The sequence below is a fragment of the Lissotriton helveticus genome, chromosome 1_1 (assembly GCF_964261635.1).
Source record: "Lissotriton helveticus chromosome 1_1, aLisHel1.1, whole genome shotgun sequence".
Lineage (NCBI taxonomy): Eukaryota > Metazoa > Chordata > Amphibia > Caudata > Salamandridae > Lissotriton > Lissotriton helveticus.
Window position 1 is genome coordinate 994,444,904 of NC_136057.1, and position 21,308 is coordinate 994,466,211.

General features: G+C 44.3%; 1 protein-coding gene across 1 annotated transcript in view; it reads left to right on the top strand.

Moving 5' to 3' along the window:
* EXOC4 (exocyst complex component 4) overlaps positions 1-21,308 on the top strand; it is a 1,743,085-nt gene that overhangs the window by 789,811 nt on the left and 931,966 nt on the right. The window contains exon 10 of the mRNA XM_078677470.1: positions 16,442-16,538. Within this exon, the coding sequence (XP_078533596.1) occupies positions 16,442-16,538 (97 nt within the window). The remainder of the gene's footprint in view (positions 1-16,441; positions 16,539-21,308) is intronic.

Sequence of the window (21,308 nt, forward strand, 5' to 3'; positions counted from 1 at the left end):
AAATTCCCATCCTATCTTATTAGTTAATTTTTATAACTCTCCTGTCAGTCAATCTCCAATCGAGCATTTGGTAATCTTAGAGGAATTCCTGTTAACCTACAGCGATAACAGTGCCCACGGGTACGAGGTGATCCTGATGGGAGACTTTAATATTCACCCGTGCCAGGTGGATTGTTATAGTGAACTTGAGGATTTTTCCTCTTATTCCCCCCCACCGCATTTTGAACATACGCCACGCGGTGAGGCTTTGGAATTGCTCTTGGCTACCTTTAACCTTTATGAATCAAGTAGTTGTCCTACTGGTCCGAGGTTACCGACATATGTGGGAAATGATTCAGGCACAATTATAGATTATATTTTTTTATCTTTTAGTATTCTGCCCAAAGTAATCAATTACAAGGCAGAAACTTCAGTTTTTAGTGATCACAATCCTGTGATTTTAGAGATTTTAGCTCAGGGAGTCTTGGAAAAAAAGGAAGATTGACGCCTTATGCGTGACAGAACTTGTTCTGAAAGATCAGAATCGGAGGCTCAAATGGGATCAAGTAACCCCAATAACCTTTCTACAGGAAACCTTGTCCAAAGTTGAAGGGGAGGTTGCAATCTGTTTAGATAATAAGAATCCTAGCACCACTATGGTTGAGGCCTTTAGTGTTATCTGCCATCAGGTTAACTTAGATCTGACCGTAAAGGCAAAGCCAAACAGGTCTAAGGGCCCCAGATGGTTTGATACAAACTGTTCCCAGGCCCACTCAATCCTCCTCAAGGCTCTAAAAAATAAACCTAGAGATAGACAGCTGATAGCGTCATTAAGGAAACAATATAATCTAGCTATCAGGAAGAGGAAATTTGAGATAAAAAATGAGGCCTGGAGTAATTTGTTATTGCCAGAAACACAGAAAGACAGTGCTAAATTTTGGGCAGTCATAAATCACCCTTACTTTGTGGGGTTAGATAGTCAAAGAGCTGACTGTATTATCCCAGATGAACAGTGGGTGACACATTTTAGCAACATTTATAGCTGTCCTCACACAACTTTAGAATGTGAAACACCTCTCACACAACCGATATCTTACATCTCTCCTTTTAGCCAGGATGAGGTGAAAAAAGCAATTAACGATACACTCTGTAAAAAGGCACCGGGGCCCGACGGGGTTCCCGCAGATTTTTTTAAGAGTGCTCCCGAATTAAGTTCAAAGATTCTCACTAATATTTTTAATGCTACAAGGGAGTTTATTTTTCCTTCTAGCTGGGCTAAGTCGACCATAGTACCAATTTTTAAAAAAGGACAGAGGACAGATCCGGCCTGCTACAGGCCAATTTCTCTTATTGACTCAAGTTTTAAAATCTTGGGAAGAGTCCTCTTAGGAAGACTGACCCTGATCTTAGAAAGCAAGGGTACATTATCGAATGCACAATATGGCTTTAGAGCCAAAAGAGGAACCCTAGATCAGTGCCTAAATTTAGAACTAATTCTAAATAAATATGTAACCGCCAAGGGGGGCTCGTTGTACATGGCCTTTATGGACCTCTCGTCGGCTTTTGACCTGGTTAACAGGTCAAAGCTGTGGAGGATCCTTTTGGCCGTGGGCCTTGACCCCCCTTTGGTTGGATACCTAGCTGAGCTACATAAGGATCTTGTGACCTCGGTCAGAGTAACTAGGGAAGGAAGATGCACTTGTCACTTTAAGTCAGAGAGGGGGGTTAGGCAAGGGTGTATACTTGCCCCCCTCCTCTTTACTCTTTATATTAATGATCTGGAGGCAGTAATGGCAACATCCCACAGCGACATTCCGCGTGCAGGTGAGACAAAGATACCTGTCCTCCTGTACGCGGATGATGCCGTCCTTTTGGCACGCTCTGGAGTTGCGTTAAATAAACTTCTTTTATCTTTTGGAGTTTTTATGTCCTCTTTGGACATGAAAATTAATACAGAAAAATCTCATATAATGATTGCTGGACCCGCAGGCAGGAAAAGAAAGTCGATAACATTTTACTGTGATGGTAAGGCGGTCAAGAGAGTCCCTTCTTTTCCATACTTAGGAGTGACCTTTGATGAAAAGGGCACATGGGGTCCTCAGCTTTTGGGTAAAAGCAGCGCTGTTGCTAGAGCGGCAGCAGGGCTGCTAGGTTTTGCCAAAAAACTAGGTGCCCGTCCCATGGAGAGCATCATCAAAGTCTACAAAGCAAAATGTTTGTCCGTTGCCCAGTATGGCTCTGCTATTTGGGGATACACTAGTTCCGTTAAAATACAGAAAGTAGAAAACAAATTTTTGAGATCTCTGCTTTCTGTTCCCCAATCGACCCCAACCTTTGCATTGCACACAGAGTTAGGCCTGGGCTATATTTCTGATATTTTAAAACTAGCTCCAGTGATTGGTTGGATAAAAACTTGGCTAAACCAGGAGCTTACTTTAAATCACACTATTTTAAAAGATTGTTTAGCCCTGCATAGAGCCCTTAATATCCCATGGGTAAGATACGTTAAAACGCAGCTAATTTTAGCCAGACGTCCGGAACTCTTTTCATCTCCTGACGCGATAACCCATGAAGACCTTAAATCAGTCAAAAATACTCTGATGAATGTATATGCCCTAGAGAGGGAAGCTATAGAGCTTAAAAAAACCATGGTAAGGAAACACTGTATGTTGTCTTCTGTTCCAGGAATGGAACCATATCTAATCCTGGTAACCAATCCTTATCATCGTTTTCTTTTAACAAGATTTCGCTTTGATTTAATTCATTTTATACTGGGCAACTTTAGAACCTGGAATAGACCTGAAGATGCTGAACCATGTGACTGTGACCACTTTTCTACACAGGATACGATGCACTTTATCATGTTTTGCGGACATTATATTGAAATTAGAAAAAGATATCTGCTCCCGATCTTACGTAACCAGGGTTTTATTCAGGTAAAACCAGCCCTGTTGTTTTTGCAACTCCTCCCAAATGTAAAAGTAGCTTTTTCTGTTGCTAGCTTCTTAGTTGCAGGTGCACATTTAAACAAGCACCGCACAAGCTATAGGCACTTTACCTCTGAATAATGAATTTTCGTCCTATTTTATCTATTTGTATGTGTCGCGCTTTAACAATGCCCCTTTCTCTTATCTTTTAACATTTTTAAATATTTCTTGTATGTTTTATTGTGATTATAGTGTTTTTTAAACTATGATTGTTTGTTCTAACTTCGTAACAATTTGTGCTCTGATGAAATGGTGATATGTTATCTTGCTCGTTCTTTTATGATTTTTAATAATCGAATAAAGATATTTGACTGACTGGCATGACGTCTCCGATGCCAGCCTGGCACTGGTGTCGAGGGTGGGTGACAACAGAGGCTCAGGGAGTCCTAGAGAGTGCAGCTGAGGGTTCTGGGTTGGGCTTGGCCCTGGGCAGGGAGGCACAGGGGGGCTCATGGGGAGAAAGACACAGGAATGGGTGACATAATCAGGCTTTATATCTGAAACCGTTCTGTAGTCTCTCGAGGGTCTAAACGATGTTATGAACGGCATTAGGTGTACTGTGCGTTGCTATTATGAGTTTGGAGCAAGACTTCCTTCATGTTACAGCATGGAGTGGATAATATTCTGCATTGTCAGCATGATGAATTGACCTATGTCCCGGAACTTATAGTATGCATAAAGAAATATAGATGGGCAGCTGTGAATAATGAGAACACTTTTTCACAGAGGGGTTTTAAGGGAAATCTAATGCTGTTACTCAAAAACCTAATGTAAAAATCATCCCTATTTTTCGCTTTTTAGCCAGCTGTCATTTTTTTGTATCATGCAATGCCCCGCTGCCCCCAATCAGATCATCAGCTTTGCTGCCTTTTAAATGTAAAAAAAAAAAAACTTGGCCTCTTGCCAGCCACCCCACCATCCTCGACCTCCACCCCCCTGAATTAAAAATAAAAGCATTGTCTCCTGCCACCCACCTGTCTCTGAAAAACACACACCAGTCCAATACAAAACCCCCTCTCAGTTTAGTCCCTTCCGCCACTCACCTCCCACCCCTCACCACTATATGCGCCACTCCACTACCCTGTCCAAAGTCTTGCTGTCTGCTGTCAGATTGACAGTGGAGAGCAGGTACCGCACAACACCGGCTCTGGGAGCCCTGCTTGCCGGGTTGTTTTGTTCTTTCAGTGCAGACGTGTGGCACATGCACAGTGCTGTCTGCATTTTCCTGTCTCCCTCGTGTCTATCGAGCTCTCGGAGAGGCAGAAGTAGAAGGTAGGGGAGAGGACCAACAGCTATTTTGTTGCTATGCTCATGTTTCTGGAGACAAGACAAACCGACAGAACAAATTGGAAGCAATTTATTTCCCCGGTGACGTCACAAGAGGAGATAACCACTATGATTACCCATTTCTGTTACATCACTGTAGTAAATAATTGGAATTTGACTGGGCTCCTCCTGATAGATGCTTTCTGTGGTAGCCACATATATCAAAGCTGTTACTGTGAGGATAGAATTTATAGCTTTAAAGTGTAGAGTCGCAGTGGCAGATTGCAAACTCGTCATGCTTTCGACCTGTGTCTGCTATAGATTGGTATATGATTAGTTCAGGAGTGATGAGGTGCAGGTGCGTTCATGTATCACTGAATATGGACATGGATATTCTACATGCCAACCAAGGGAGACAGAAGAGAAACTCTCGGCCTACGCTGGTAACAAGTAGCCAGTATAAATCCCTATCTAGGCAACTTTAAAGAGATTTGTGTTAATGAAAATGCACTAATGCAGTCATTCCTGTGACTTTCTTGAAACTGACCTGATAAGTTGCTCTCACTTTTGATGACTCCAGTCTGCCAACTCCATCCTCAGTTCAGGTCTTTACTTGCTTCTTGAACTTCTAATGGTCTTATATGAGTCTTAGTTTGACAGGTAAGGAGTTCAAAAGTTTTTTCCCTTGTACCAAGAAAGGTGTTCCACCAGCACCCTTCTTATTGTCATGGGGTGGTTAGACGAGATGCTTTCCTTGAATGAAGTGTTCTGTGATGGGTATCATTGGAATTTAGGTTGTACTAACAACAGACCGTACTTTAGTATAGCCCTTTGGACGAGGTTGAGTGTCTGGCTATTGGGGCATTTGAAGTGTGTGGAGCACTTGTCTGATGCTTTCCAATGGACACAGATTGTCTTTCTGCATTATTTGGAATTGTTTCCCATTTGTAATCTATGAGGATGAGTGTGGTATGTAAAAGCCATTGCAGAACTTAACGCTAACATCACAAGGTACTTTGTGTATCTTGAGGGTTGGCAGATGAGCCACAGTGTTCCTATGGTAAAGAATCCACATTGTGTGACTTAATTCACTTTACATGCGGAGACATACGTTGGTGTCCATGATCATTTCAAGACTTCCTATCTCTTTTAAGCCTTTCTTTAGGTTAGTCTGTATGTCATCAAGCATATTAAGTTGAAGGTCCTGAAAAGGATTGGTATGGAAGAGAGGTAGAGGTTGAACAGGAGAGAAAAGTGATGGAATTGATGGAGCCTTGCGAGGAATCCCATTGTGAGGTGCTAGGTGATAAAGAGAATGGTGGTAGTGCCACAATCCTTTATCTACCTTTGACAAAGGAGGGTATCCAGTTTAGAATATTACCTCATGTGCCATGCTTTTCTTGTTTCAATAGTAGAGTATAATGGTCAATGATGTCAAAACATGCCACTACATCCAAGAGTAGTAGTGCTGCCACTTCATTTTCATCTATTGCCAATTTCTGATTATCCCAAATGGTTTCCATGCCTCTGCTTGGAAGGGAAATGTGATTTTTGTTCTAATAGTAGATTATCCCCTTAAACAAAGTTGAAGATTTGGGAGAAGGCATCTCTTTCAATTAACTTTTTGAGAAGGGATTTGTAGTGGGTTGTGCCAGATGAGTTGAGAATTTGTTTTTATTTAAGAATGGTTTGATGATGAGACATGAGTTCACAGGGAAAGGTCCCTGACCCTAGGGAGTTGTTAAGTATGGTCCTTGCTGCAGAGGTAGATGATGTGGTGAGTAAGATTATTTTGAAGGTTTGAGCTGAGGTAGGGTTGATGAAGATCCAGATCGTCCGTTTTCTTTGAGAAGTTCGAGTTTGCTGTCAGTTAGGTGTTTGAATGAAGTTTGTGTCTGGTGTTGTTTTTAGGTCTCGGTACTATCCGGTTCGGCAGAACCGGAAGTAGAGAGATCTTATGTTTCTTAGAGGGGCTCTTTATCCCGCCTCTAATTTTGGCTCTCTCCCATTGGCTGGCTTCCTAAATGGAGGCCAGCCATTGGAGGAGAGAGCCGTCACTCCAAATAGGCTCCGTCTTTTTCGGATTTGGGGGTGTCATTTTTGCTGTTCTTTAGCTCGTGACGTAGTCCGTCACTCAGGACAGCAAACCACGCCCCCAAATCCAAAAAATACGGAAGCTGTTGGGCGCCATTTTTTCTCGTCTGCGGACCTCTACCCAGGGGCAGGAGCGTCATCCTGAGAGCCGCGACAAGAGGGAGAAGCTGGGGGCGGAGGTTCGCCCCGAAGCAGACTGCAGCCGAGACCAAGTACAATTCCGTGATTTCCCTTTCTGTTTTTGCCACTAATAGCAAGCGCAAATCAGAGGCATCAAAACCTGGAGCTGTTTCACTTTTTGGCAGCACTATCTCGGTGTAAAGCTGCTCCTTGCCTCTCAAATGTTCATGACTATTTAGTTTTATTTTGAAGTAAAGGCACTCCTGATGTAAAAACATGCGCTCATTTGAATGCCCCAGTCAGGATAGTTGAGCCGGTGCTCGCTGATGCCTTCAGCCTGTAAACACGAGATGGGCATGAGGCAAGCAGTGCACACAGTAATCAGGCTGTGGGGAGGGAGGGCACGCAATACACGGTTGGTTCTCGGTTGTTGTACAACATCCACATGCACACAAACTATACAGAACCCCCCCCCCCCCGACGAGAAAGCAACCGTGGTGGGTGCCGGGGGTTGTGTTCCCGAGGTGGACAGTAATGCCCAGACTGCCACGTGTGGTCAAGAGGGGAGAAGCCAAGATGTGAACCCAGTGACGCTGCCTCCGCGTGGGATGTTGAGACGCAGCGCGCCAGGAAGAATCTTTGCCCCGGCTCAGGTGGAAGAAAACAACAAACCACAGCAGGCCTCGCCAGAGCAAGCTGCAATAGGCCTCACCGGAGCGACAGGCCAGTTACCGAGCAGGTGGGTGCCTGGAGGTACCCCAGTTTGCCATCTTTCCCTTTCAGGAGGCATTGGCTTCTCTCTCTCTCTCCGTGTTAGCCCCTCCCCGTGCCCCACTCCCCCAACCTCACTCGTATTCAGTCACTTGTAGTTCCTTTCCTCCATTCTCTTTCTTGGAACTCTGTGATGTCTCCCCCCCCCATGTCTTCTCAACCCTTTCCTCTTCTCTCATTCTTCAGTCGTTTTTTTTCTGCCTGGCTCTTGTTCCATCTTTTATGCCCCGTTTGCTCTTCTTTACCCCCGTTTTATCATCTCCCTCTCATTTACCCCGTTTACTGTCCCTGCTTTCCACTCCCCTGCCGTCACTTTCTTATCCCCTCTCCTTCTCTTTTTACTTTCCCCTCACTTCCCCATCCTTTCACCTGACCTCTCTGCGCCGGTCTTTTACTTTAACTGTATTATTTATAGAGACGATTGGATAGGGACACTTGAGACATGGCTAGCACTATGTGTGCAGAATTGTTCTCCTACAGTTCTTGTACATCGTGTATTTCATGGTTGCTTTCGCGAAGCACGGCCTGGACTAGACCTCACATAATACAATCTCAAATTAAACAGTCGCTGATTATGAGTGTCGAGTCATTTGAGATGCTCCGGTAAAACGGGTTTTGGTTCCAGGCCAAGTCAAATGTAGGGTGGCACGGCTCGGTGTGTGCCACTCTACTGGTGTAGAAGGGCGTGCCAACGTTGAGTATTGAGGTATTGTGGTGCATTGATAGAGCAGTGCTTGTGCTAGAATACACAGTAAGGCTGCAGGTCAGGCCTGAGGGGCACTGCCTGAGCAGCTTGTGTGTCCTAGGACTGGCATTCTGAGGGGGTGGGGGGGGGCAGCGTCCCAGACTTGAGGGCTTCAGTCTGGGAACCAACAGCTGAACAAGGTTGAAGTGCATTGACAGATCTGTGTGCAAGTCTCTGTGTTGGGAAACCAAGGCTTGCTGCAGGTCACGTCCGTGGTGCACCCAGCACAGCTAACTGTATGTTGGTGCTGAAATAGTAAGGGGCGAAGCAGAAATGAGGTGCGTTGACAGAGCTGTGTGTAGATCGCAACTTCAAAATTTTGGACAATGGACCCGAAAACAACTGTGCGTCACTGGTAGCGTTAATCACCAAAATATTAACTCTGCAAAGAAATCTTGTTTGCAAATCTCCGTAAACGCCCCTTGTCCAGTGAGGCCTCCCTTAACAGTGGGATAAAAGACAACAGAACAAAGATCGGAGCTGCACCACTAGCAAATGGACATATAACCAAGTTAGAAGGCAGAACCGGAAGTCCGAGATTTATTGTTGTTTAGTGTTGAGGGCAGAGTGTTGAGGGCAGAGTGTTGAGGGCAGGGGGCAGAGTGTTGGGGGCAGAGTGTTGGGGGCAGAGTGTTGAGGGCAGAGTGTTGAGGGCAGAGTGTTGAGGGCAGAGGGCAGAGTGTTGAGGGCAGAGTGTTGAGGGCAGAGTGTTGAGGGCAGAGTGTTGAGGGCAGAGTGTTGAGGGCAGAGGGCAGAGTGAGGGCAGAGGGCAGAGTTGAGGGCAGAGTGTTGAGGGCAGAGGGCAGAGTGTTGAGGGCGGAGTGTTGAGGGCGGAGTGTTGAGGGCAGAGTGTTGAGGGTGTAGAGGTCAGAGTGTTGAGGGCAGAGTGTAGAGGGCAGAGGGCAGAGTGTTGAGGGCAGAGTGTAGAGGGCAGAGTGTTGAGGGCAGAGGGCAGAGTGTAGAGGGCAGAGTGTAGAGGGCAGAGTGTTGAGGGCAGAGGGCAGAGTGTTGAGGGCAGAGTGTTGAGGGCAGAGGGCAGAGTGTTGAGGGCAGAGGGCAGAGTGTTGAGGGCAGAGTGTTGAGGGCAGAGGGCAGAGTGTTGAGGGCAGAGGGCAGAGTGTTGAGGGCAGAGGGCAGAGTGTTGAGGGCAGAGTGTTGAGGGCAGAGTGTTGAGGGCAGAGTGTTGAGGGCAGAGGGCAGAGTGTTGAGGGCAGAGTGTTGAGGGCAGAGGGCAGAGTGTTGAGGGCAGAGGGCAGAGTGTTGAGGGCAGTAAGTGCGTCGGTTTGTGAACATATATATTTAGAATATTTTACAGTATCCGGTATCCACCAAATTTGTCAGGGCCAAAGTGCAGGATTAAACAAATCTGTACATTTCCATTCAGGTGATCGTTTGCTAATGCCTGGTACTCATTTTAGGTTTCACCTGTACAGCACTTGCACTGTGCATGAGAAAACGATTGTGTTTAATATAAACCTACAAGGGACTTATATCCTGCCTCACTCTCTCACTATATAATACTCACTCTTTCACTTTTTACTACTCGCTCTCTAATACTCTCTTTACTAATAACTCTCTCCTACTCACTATCAACTACTCACTCTACTACTTACTCTGTGTGTGGGTGCTAATGCAATAGGTCTCGCATATGCAAACGATTAAGCTATTGGCAATGTAAATGACAATGCCATTTATTTATGATTAAAAAAAAAAGTCAGGAGCAATGCCAATAGCTCTACCTTTAATAATGCCGAGACCATTGCATTGTAAATGCTTGTTTATTCATGATTTTTGTAAGCTGTGCGTCGGTTGTTCTATTCCTAAGGTACTTTTCAAGATTCATTAGTGAAGGCATCACAGAAGGCATGTGGGTGTGGTATGTCTGTTGTGGTGCTTTCTGAGTTGCAGAATTCCAAGAGGATCTTGTGCAGTTCTTTGGAAATATATTTAAATTTGTAGATCAATGTGAAGTAATGAAGTCTCTTTTAATTTTTGGTGCACTCTTTACATATTTTCTTGTGACATGTAGATTCTCAGTTTAAAAAAAATCTTTTTATTGCACATTTATTGTAACCAACAATAACAGTGTGCGAACAACGGTCGTACTAATCCCAGGCACTGCGGCGAGCGAGTTTTAGAGCAGTACATGACAAAGCCTGTGAACATGGAGTACGCTGGTCCCAAAGCAACGGGAAGTCAATTTCCCCCCATAAGCTCCCGTGGCATTCTGCTTTCCCCATACACTTCCAAGGTTGTAAGACAAGTCACACAAACCAGGTCCCAAGGTCCAGCCACACCAATCACACCGCCTTTTGTCCCTGCTTTTGAACCCAAATCTTAAGAAACTTCTCGGACATTTTGCCAGTTTTGGCGTTTATTTTCCATTTTTGTTGTTTTATTTTCTCCATTGCCTTCGTAACTCACCGATTTTTGTCATTAGCTTCTAAATCTTTTCATTGATTCATGGGACCCTTACAATTATGGCAAGTGAATGTCCGTGGTATTTATTCGGGCAAGATAGTTGTAGAACTCGTTTATATTTGTTTGTTGGGTGAGCTCTTGATGCACTACTTGTCAAATACTGAAAGGTTTTCTTTACACTACTGCCTTTAAGAACCTTTCTTTGGGACAATTTATTTTGGATAGGTTCTGCTTGGGAGGCTGACAGGGAAGTAGATGATGTGATAGTCATTCAAGATTTTAGAAAAGCGTGTTGTTATTTTGATGATTCATTTTGTGTTGAAGATTGCACCCAAGAAGTCCGGCTGTGCAGGTTGAGCCTAACACAAGTTGGAATGAGATGGAAGAGGGTTTGAGAAGTAGAGGGTGGTTTGTGAAGCAGTAGTGAGAGGGTGGGGTGAATGTGGGTGAAAGAGTAGTTTATGCCTTTTTTATTTTGATGATCACTGGTTTTATGGAGTTTTAGTGGGTGGTCCAGTTAGAGTTTGAACTATTCGTAAGTGCCCTAAATGAGGCAACACATGTGAGGCTTGAGAAAGTCTGAGTAGATAGCAGTGAAAGGAAGAGTGTTATTAGTAGGAGTAGAAGGTTTAAAATGGAACGAGTATGGTGGTGATATGGTTTAAAGAAGGCTATGTAGTTAGGGGTAGGACAAGAAAAGGGGGAGGGTGGTGGTTAAGTGTGCAGATGTAGAGGGTGGGTGAGTGATTGGGTTGACTGAGTGGGGGTTAAGTGTATAGATGTAGAGGGTGGGTGAGTGATTGGGTTGACTGAGCGGGGGTTAAGTGTATAGAGTAAAGGGTGGGCGAGTGATTGGGTTGACTGAGTGGGGGTTAAGTGTATAGATGTAGAGGGTGGGTGAGTGATTGGGTTGACTGAGTGGGGGTTAAGTGTATAGATGTAGAGGGTGGGTGAGTGATTGGGTTGACTGAGCGGGGGTTAAGTGTATAGAGTAAAGGGTGGGCGAGTGATTGGGTTGACTGAGTGGGGGTTAAGTGTATAGATGTAGAGGGTGGGTGAGTGATTGGGTTGACTGAGTGGGGGTTAAGTGTATAGATGTAGAGGGTGGGTGAGTGATTGGGTTGACTGAGCGGGGGTTAAGTGTATAGAGTAAAGGGTGGGCGAGTGATTGGGTTGACTGGGTAAAGGTGGGTAATTTAGGGTAACACAGGAGGAGGAGAGTGAGAGATAAGTGTTGCATATAGGGCGATCTGATTACATGGCTGTTACTTGTCAGAGAAGGGAGTTGTTTTTTTTGGGAAGATGGGAGTAAGCGAGGTGCGGAGGTGGTACACGGCATAAGTGGAGTGCTGGGTGGGTGGTGGAGGGAGAGCAAAAGCTTGGTGAGTAGAAGAATGAGGCGGAGAAGGAGGTACATAGTGGAGGAACGAATAGGATACTGGAGGACCATATCAGTTAGTGTGATGTGAAGATGACTCCATTTGGAACAGATTGTTTTGAGTAAGGTTCCATCAAGCATGTACGTTGTGATGTAATCTGTAGTTTAGTATGGCATGCAACATAATTATGTTGGTAGTTGTTGAAAACCGTAGATTCTTGTAATTGGAGATTTGTACTTGTGTGTGTTTATTTCTGTCTTTGCCTGGTGCATGTGTTATTCTTTTGAATTTGAATGCTGTTTAAAGTTCTAGTGGCCACAAAGCCCCCTAATATGAGTCACTTGTGATTATGATGCTACTTCCTTGTTCTTTGTGTGTTGATTAATTTTTCTGGTGTGTTGGTGGCTCAGTTACTAGTTCATTTAGGGACTGGGTATGTATGTGTTGGTATTTGTAGTGCATGAACATAGCTTGAGAGGAGAAGAGCAGTCAACAAAGGGCATGGCCCACAGGAAGATATAGTTATTTGGGGAAGGTCAAGTGTGAACTGTCAGTTCGGCGTAGTGCACTTTGAAGAGGTGTGCCTTCAGCTATTTCCTGAATTGTTGGAGAGTTGGTGCTGATATGATGTTGATGAGGATGTTGGTCCAGATCCTGCAAGTATGAACAGAAAACCTTGCCCTTGCCCTTTGTTTTCTTCCTTCTTGCAATGTTTTGTCTACATTCTTAGAATATTCTGGCTGCTGGTCTCGCATTATCCCACAGACATGGCTAGTTTGTTTGACAGGTAGGCTGGGGTTTTCTTGTTGAGGGCTTTCTAAGTGAGGCAGCTTGTCTAAAAAATTATTCAGGCTTGGAATGGGGAGCCCTTCAAGGTCTTTTAATGTGGGGATGTTCTGGTGGAATTTTCCTTGGTGAAGTATACTACTGCCTGGAGGATACCTTCCAGGGGTGTAAGGGTAGTATCGGGAGGACTGCTGACCAGGGCATTACTTCCGTGCAGATGTAAGAAGACTAAAGCTTCCACAGTTCTGAAGTTATCGTCCAGGTGAAACAGCTTCCTTTCTTCAAGAGGAAGATTTGGATCCAAGCTGTCTTGGTCTTCTTAGCAATGTGTTGTTCGAATGAGACATCTGTGTCAAGGGTGATTTCCAGATATTTAGCATGGTCTGTCAGCTGAGGGGTGAAAACTGCTAGGGTTAAGTTGGGAAGCTAGGTTTGAATCTGGGATTTCTTTGGTGCAGTTAGGAAGCAGAAGGAATTCATTCGGTTTGAGGTTTAACTTCAGGAAGTTAGTTGACACCCAATATTGAATGTGTTCAGGACCGGATTTGATTCCCTCTCTGTCATTTCGAGAGAATATTTTTAGGTAGATTTGGGTTGCTGCTTACAGATGGATCTTGATGTCGCTTTCTGCAAGAATAGATCCAAGAGATTCCATGTAGACATTAAAGATGATTGGAGAAATGATGGAACCCTGGGTTACTCTGCACAAGATGGGGTTTGTCCATGATCTTGTGGAACCTTTTTACAGGAGTTGGCGCTGGTTTATGAGATATAATGTGAATTATTTTAAGACAGTGTTTAAAAATCCCATATGTGTTTTAACGGTGTCATTGGAGCTAAATATTAGACTGTTCTAGCAGGATCCAGTCGCTAGGAGTTATCTTCAGTTACTTTCAGAGTGGCTCTCCAAGTTACATTGTGGCCTAAAGAGCGATTAGTAGTCCTGTTAAATACTATTCTTGTTGATGTACTCCTGTAGTTTAGTTGCGACTGCTTTCTTAGTAATCTTTCCTTATGAATGGAAGGCATTTAATAGGGTGGACGTTTGTGATGTGGGCTTACGCACACTGATCATTTGTCTTGCATAAAAAGGATCTGACCTGTATTAAGGGCGTATGGTAATTGTCCTTGGCTTAGAGAGCATTAACAATGTGGAGAATGGGTGTGAGGGCCTGTCCTTGGAGCAGTTTCATGATGGAGGAAAAAAGTGTATCCGCTTTGTGGGAGGTTCCCTTGAGTGAGTTCAGGATTTTGGAGAGGTCAGTATGCGAGACTGGATTGTAGGAGGTCCAGTTGGTGGTGAGGCAATGAGAAATGGCTGGAAGTGAGTGAACACGGAAATGGTTATGATGTTGGATATTATATTGTTGATATTCTCATTGAAAAATATGTTAATGGCATCAAATCTGTCAACTAAAGCAGGACTGTGGGTCCTGGCCGATGATTGCTGCAGTGTTTGGCAACCTTGAAGAGGTCTTTGCTTCTTTTAGTTAACTCTGTGGTGGTGGTCTTGTAGTAGGACTCTTCAGCTATGATGATGTGGATGTGGAGAAGCGTGGCTCAGTGGTTAGAGGCGGCAGACCCGGAAGCTGAGATCAGCCGTGGACCAGGGTTCGATTCCCCACCTCGGCGGGTCTCGGGCAAAAAATTCCACTGGCTCGACAATTCTCGCTCCGGTGCCTACTTGACTCACGGGGTCACACTCTGCGACTCTGGGCAATAGCTTGCTTAATCTCCACTACGGCCCCTCGCGGCGGGATGCCTGGCTTTCACCTTGTGGATACCCTGCCGGGGTATCTCACAGGGGAATACCAGGACGGGTTCCCTAAGCAAGCGCCTTGATACCTTCGCAATACATTTACATTTACATTGTCTATTAGAATGGCATGTTTTGAGGTGAGTGAGGTCATCCAGGAACTTTGATCATCTCCATTTCTTTTCCTGTTTTCGATAGCATAACGTAACATGTGTATTTGTAAAGCGCACGTTCACCCAAGGTTATCTTGGCACTGATTAACAGATGTTTATTGTTACCCAACTCAGTGGTACTCATCGACCTCAGAAGGATGAAAGGCTGAGTGGACCCACCAGGATTTGAATCTGTGACTATGAGGTTGAACACAGGCCCCTACAGTTTGTGCATTAGTCCACTAGCCCACCATACCTGGTTAGTAGGATTATCTTTACGTTTATGAGTGTCCCAGAGTGCTCAAGGCTTTGACTTGGTGGGTTACATTTTCAGTGGAGCATAGTGTTTGACACAGTTCTCGTTGTGGTATTGTTGATATTGAGAAGAGTCTTGACGTCTGTGGCGGGCTGGACGTTTTCTTGCTGGTTCTTCTAGGATTTTTTCCTGATGGATGTCTTTGATCACAGGATTATTTAATTTGCTTCTGGAATTTCAGATTTCATTATTCAGACATCATGTCTCTCACTCTGGTGGTGCAGAAGTTCAGCTGCCTGGTCATTTAGCATTCATTTTCTTTGCCTCTTGATTTCAAGATGTTGTGAATTAGACATCTTGGTTGTCACTTTGGAGCAGTGGAAATCCACTACCAGAAGTTAAGATGGTCTTTTTTAAGAAATCTGTTCCAATGCGATAGGTGGTTCTGACAGTAAGTGCCCAGCTAAGGGGATTGAGGATTACTAAGCAAGAGGCTCCCAGTTGGCAATTGCTGACCCCAGGCTGCACCCTATGGACGCCACAGTAGTGAGATGTGATGTGAGTCCAAAGGAGAGAATGCCTAGCCTAAAATGAGTATTGAACCACAATATATAGGGTCTATGAGGTAAACCCAACATTGTATTAGGTCATTCCAGGGGTTGCTAATCTTACAACTGTATAGTGTCTTTGGGATAAAACCAAAGGCAATGGTAGTCCAAGCAACCTTGGGGTTTCACTCATATTATAGGTTTTAAAGGGTGAGGGTCAGTGGAGGGATATGGCTTTACAGAGTTAGGTCAGTGGAGGGAAATTGTAGTTCACAGTAACAGGAGAAAATATTGGACTGAGTGTTATCCTCTTGGGCAGTTGTGGTACATTTTTTAGAGGATCAAATGGGAGGGTAGTGAGAGGGACAGCATTTGGGGCCCTAGATCCTTTCCAGGACCACAAAAAGACACCATTATCCTCTTAGGAGCGGATCATCCTGTGGTAATAAAATATATCCAGTGTGCTTAAAATCTTGCGGACTAGAAGCTCATATTCAGAGTATTCCCTCGTTAAAGAAGTCAGGATTGTCTGTTCGTGACATACCTTAGTATTTTCCAGCATATAGCCTTGATTTAAGTATGTACTTGAGAAGGTTGTTGCTGTCCTACAGTTTTCTGGCAGGGGGAAAACAAGGCATTTGAATGTCTGACTGGGGTCAGTTCGGTTAAACATGAAATGGATGAAAAGCTAACTTGATCTCGGTGATAGTAAGTGTTCCCAGCCAGTGGCATGCGTAATTTAACAATCTTGAAGGAGTTTTACTGGCAACATAGGTGTCTAATGAAAGCACCCAGCCTAACTCCTTAACCTTTGTTATTCTGAGAAGACCAGACTCAGTAACAAATCTACAGCTCACAAGGAGGTGTCTTCTTCCTCTAGGCTTGAATAATGTGCATTTAAAGGTTTATTTGAGGTATTTGTGGCTTTGATCCACCGTGGATCACACCACCCCCTTCAGATTTCTTTTGATGTGGGGCGTGCTGTTCACTATAAGGGAGCCGAGCCATCACTTGGTTAGTATCCCTTTCTCAAAAAGATCCAGCAGCTGAGTGTTAAATTGCAACAGTTTGCACACTGTGCTGTTACTCCATCATCATCTGTGCATGGCGACCTGTTTTAATGGCAGTTGTAGTGTTTTGTTTGTATACTGATCTGAAGAAAATTGTCTTTTTGTCCGTAGGAGGCCCTGATGATAACTTAATTGAAGGTGGTGGAGCAAAGTTTGTCTGCAAGCCTGGTGCCAGAAATATCACAATCATCTTTCATCCCTTACTCAGGTAAGGTGTGACACTAGTTTGTTATGTATTCTATTATTAGACAGGCCCTTTTCAGTCCAACTTTTGAAATAACCTAATGTTTGCCACTGAAATAATTTTACCAACCTTGGGTAATTTCTTTAGTCCTATAGAGCTATTTGCTGTGATTTCTGTATCAAATGTAAGCAGATGTCTGCATCTACCTAGATGGACGCATATTTATATATTTATTTATTACTGTGGCCATTTTTTGTAAATTGTTCGGAAATTAGGCAGAAATAATATTGCTGGAATTCAATCTGTGTTCTTGTTGTAATTTGACTCAAATGGGAGCAATGTGGGCATTGGAGTCCATCCAAAATCTTGGCTGGATCTTTAACTCTGCCCACCTGCAGCTTTACTAAATCTTGTTTTGCAAATCCAGATTATTTATTGTTACCCTTCATGACCACCACACATTTCAAATCACACTAAAGCACCGCAAAGTGTGTTGCTGAGTCCCTGCTGAAGATGTGTATGGTGCTACCTTAGTATTTCTAACTTATCCTTTAATGTCATTAAGAAAAGGTAATGGTAAATGTATTAGTGTACTGTATTCATATTATGGTTTGGAGTTCTAATTAAAGAAATTGAAGAAATTACTGTTTATTTGTCCCATGTCATCCTAAAGGAATAAATACCATAATATGAACGACCCACTACAAAAGTAGCACTGGTTTGTAGATGTCATATATAACCCCTATTGAGCTTGAACAGATGCTGAGAATGCAAAATAATGTAATCAATCTGCCAGTAGCTTGCGCATTAGATTAGAAAGTGGCTGACATAAATGAAAGCAGCAGGAACATTTTTATTTTTTGTTGCAAATCTTTTTATTGAACATTTTCAGAAATATAAAAAGGCAAAGACTGCTTTATCATCAGTCCAGGGTGAACGCGTGACAAAAGTAGAAGCAGTCCGACAGAGCATGAGAGCAGAGCATTAAAGTCTTTGAATATCCCACCTTGTCCCAAGCAGTAGCATAAAACAAGCATCAGACCATCTTCAAGGAGTGCAGCAAAATAGGAAACTACCCTCCTCCCTTCCAACCACTTGGAGGTAGTCAACTTTGGGGGGAACAGTTTGCTTAATGGCAGGGATAACCTGGGGTCACAGACCAAAGAGGAAGATGAGAACCCAACAATCGGGAGATACGAGGCTCGGAGCCTTGGGCTCAGCCTGGGAGATTGCCAGGAGGTCATTGCTTGGTGGGCTAGGGTCTTTCTAGTGTATAGTGTCTCGAAGGGGGAAATGGAAGACAATGGCCCCTATGTTGCAGGATCCCCTACCACCTTAGTCAAAGAGGTGGAGTACTTTCAAGTACAGGGGGTGTAAAACAGAAATAAAATCAGTGTAGATACACTGTGAATTAATGGCTCCCAACAAGCTGAAATGTTATTATTTATCAGCAAAAAGATTCACCTACTGGGTACGACCTCTGAATGTGATCGCTGCTACTTTTTGTGATTTTCTAATCGTATGGCTAAGGGATCTACTACCATAGTGAAAAAGGAGAAGGGAAACTGGACACATCTGCCTAGTGCTTCTCTCGAGTTTTATGGGGGCCGTGCATTGGCCATTAAGCCTGATAATTGCTATAGGGAATGAGTGTGCTACCATGATTTAACCAATCACCACTGGGCCGTGTTGTATTGGACTGCCCTTAGAAATTCCCAACTAACCTGATCAAACGCCTCCTAAGCGTCCAAAGGAAGGAGCAGAGTAGGTATATGACGTCTTTGAGCTTCGACCAAGTGTAAAAGTTGCCTGAGGTTAGGTGCTCCTTGGTGGTTACAAATAGAGCCCACCTGGTCAGGGTCTATCAAGTCTGGTAGGAGGCTCTCCAATTGTGGCACTAGAATTTTGATGAAGAGTTTTGCGTTGGTTTTTAGTAGGGCAGTGGAGCAGAAGGATGCAAAGTTAGTTGGGGCTTTTACTCGTAGCTTTGCACATATATGGCTTTAGGCTTGTGGTTTGGATAAAGGAATTAAACAGTGCAGTCAGCAGTTCCTTTGTAAAGTGAGAAGAACGCTTTATAGAAGTCCATTGGGACACCGTCTGTTCCCTGGATTCACCCAATGGCATATACTTAATGGCCATGTGAGTTTCTTCAGGTTCTATAAGGGCTTCCAGCAGTACCCTTTGGGGCGGGGAAATAGGTGTCCAATCACGATTTTGCTGGTTATCTTGGATATCAGTAGAGCCTTTGTCTTTCCGCCTTTAAAGAGATTGGTAGAAGTCATGGAAAGACTGTTGTTTTGCGGTCTCTACTATTGTCCCGGTATCAACATGGGTTTTAACCTAATGTATGTTTTGGGTCTGTGCGGACAAATTTTAAATGGTAGAAATGTGCTTACCTTACCTCCCTTGTCATAAAAGCACTGTCTCAGAGCTAGCAGTGATTTTCCACCATTAAATTGTGCGATTTGATTTCACCCCTTAAGATATCCAGTTTTCTTTGATTCTGTTTGGAAGGGAATTGTTTGTTCAACTGTTCAAGAACCCTGATTGCAGACGTGAAGTTTTTCTCAAGAAGGCGTGTGTATCTGGCCCTCTCTATCTCAATCGTAACGATGGAGCCGCTGACAGTAGGTATAAAAACATCCCAGAGCGTAAAGGTATTATATCCAGTTGCGAATTATGTACCAAGTAATCCTTACTAACGGTCTCAATAGTTGCCATGATTACTGGGTTCCTCAGAATGTGTGGTTTCAGTCGCCAGCATGGAGGTCTTCAGGGTATCTGGTGCCCATGCCACCAAGTGAGTTCCAGATGTACATGGGCTGAGATAGAAATTTCAGCTTTTCAGCTGATGCAGAAGCAAGTGTTATATAAACATAATCAATTCTAAAACCTGAGGAATGGATGAGCAATTAAATAATCTCGGCGCTCTGGGTGTGACGCCAAGCATCAACTAGGCCCTGTCCAGTTATCTCCCTTTTAAGGAGGGCTGACATTGCCCGTATCGCTTTGATATGAGTTTTGGTGATTGGGTCGTGGGACAAATAAAATCTCCACCTACAATAATATCCCCTTAGGTGTCTCTCAATTGCTCTTTCAGTAGGCCAGTAGGGCATGTAGAAAGGAGCCTTTGTGCAACATTTGACGCATCAAGATTTAGCATCGTCAGCCTGTTCCAGTTCTCTGGATCTTGAATATAAGATGGCCTTAATCTCTAGCTACTGGCTGCTGGTTTTGACCTGTATGACGCAATCAAAGTATGATGCTGCCTGCCTTTTTGCTCATAGAGGAAGGCCCAGTATTGAAGGGGGTATTTCGGATAACACATTCAAGTGTGGTCTTTTTTTATGCAAATGAGTTTCTTGTAGAAAAACTATATCAGAGTTATGGTGCAAGAAGTACCTCCAAATCTGTTGTTGTTTATTTGAAGAGGTAAGCCCACCTACATTAAACAAAAGGAGTTTGATTGAGCGTGCAGCATCCACTATTGTGTATAGATGAGGTTAAGTGGAGGAGTGTGGCTCAATGGTTAGAGCGGCAGACCCTGATACAGAGTTCTGGCCAGGGACCAAGGTTCGATTCCCGCCTCGGCGGGGTCTCGGGCTCAATTTCCTCGGACCTGTTAATTCTCGCCTCGGTACCTATTCTAATCACGGGCCCCACGCTGCAAATCTGGGCAATAGCTTGCTTAGCCTCCACACCGGCCCCAACAGCGCTGCCTTGCTTCACCCTGGGGGTGCCCAGGAGTGGACACTTCACAGGGAAAGCCAGGAGGGGTTCCACAGCGGTATGAGTATCAGCGTCAGGAAGCCGAATAGGCGACCCCCGCAAGGTGACCGTCTGGTGACAGTGCGCTCTATAAGTACCATGACATTTACATTTGACATTTACATGACATGTGGCTCAGTATGTGTTGATTTTAGGCGTGTCAAATCTTCCAGTGCGCCACCCACTACCCATCCCCTTCTCTCCTCCCGAGATAAACTCCAGGCGTACTAATGAAGCAAAATAAGATTAGTAAAACAACCCAGGGGCCCAGAGGGCCAAGCCTAAAATCCCCTTCCATGGTAAGTAGGAGCCTGTCCCAAGTGAACCAGCAAGAGTGGCGACAATCTTAGGTGAGGATATTGGCAGGTGGGGGAGAGACCATGCATGTAGACTTCTTGAACGTCGTCATAGAGATTAGTTAATAAAGAAACGCTGCTCCTTGCGGAATTGGCTTGGCGAACCTGGTAGTGTGTATCTAGGAGTCTGCGTGCCTCTCTTCTTTTGGATGTTGAGAATGTTGTGGAGATTGTTTCTTCATGTTCTGCAGGTGTGAGATAACATCTGCCTTTGCTTCTTCAAGCAATCTGTGTGTGTCACTGTATGGCCTAGGATGGTGTCACACTGTTTGCCTTTCGGACAAAATTCCTTGCGTTCTGACAGCAGACCCTGGGCATTGTCCCTAGCGTTCCTCTCCTGAGGCAACCCCAGCAGTGTCTTTGCCTCAGAAAGGGATCAGACTTGGCGTGTTTTCCCTTTCCACTGAAAGATTAGGCTGAAAGAGTGCCACCATTGGAATTTCACTTTGTGCTTTCTGAGATAGTCAGTAATGGGTCAGTAATTCCAGTATTTCTTGAGTGTGATGAGTGACAAATCTTGGAATTGTTCAATAGTGGAGCCTCTGAAAAAAGTTCTGCATTTCCTCTGCCAATTCGAATTATGACTTTGTCTTCAACGAAGTGAGTCCAGGTAAGAACACTAGGGCATCCTCCACTCAGTTTGGGTGGGATATAGTCCTGTGTGCCT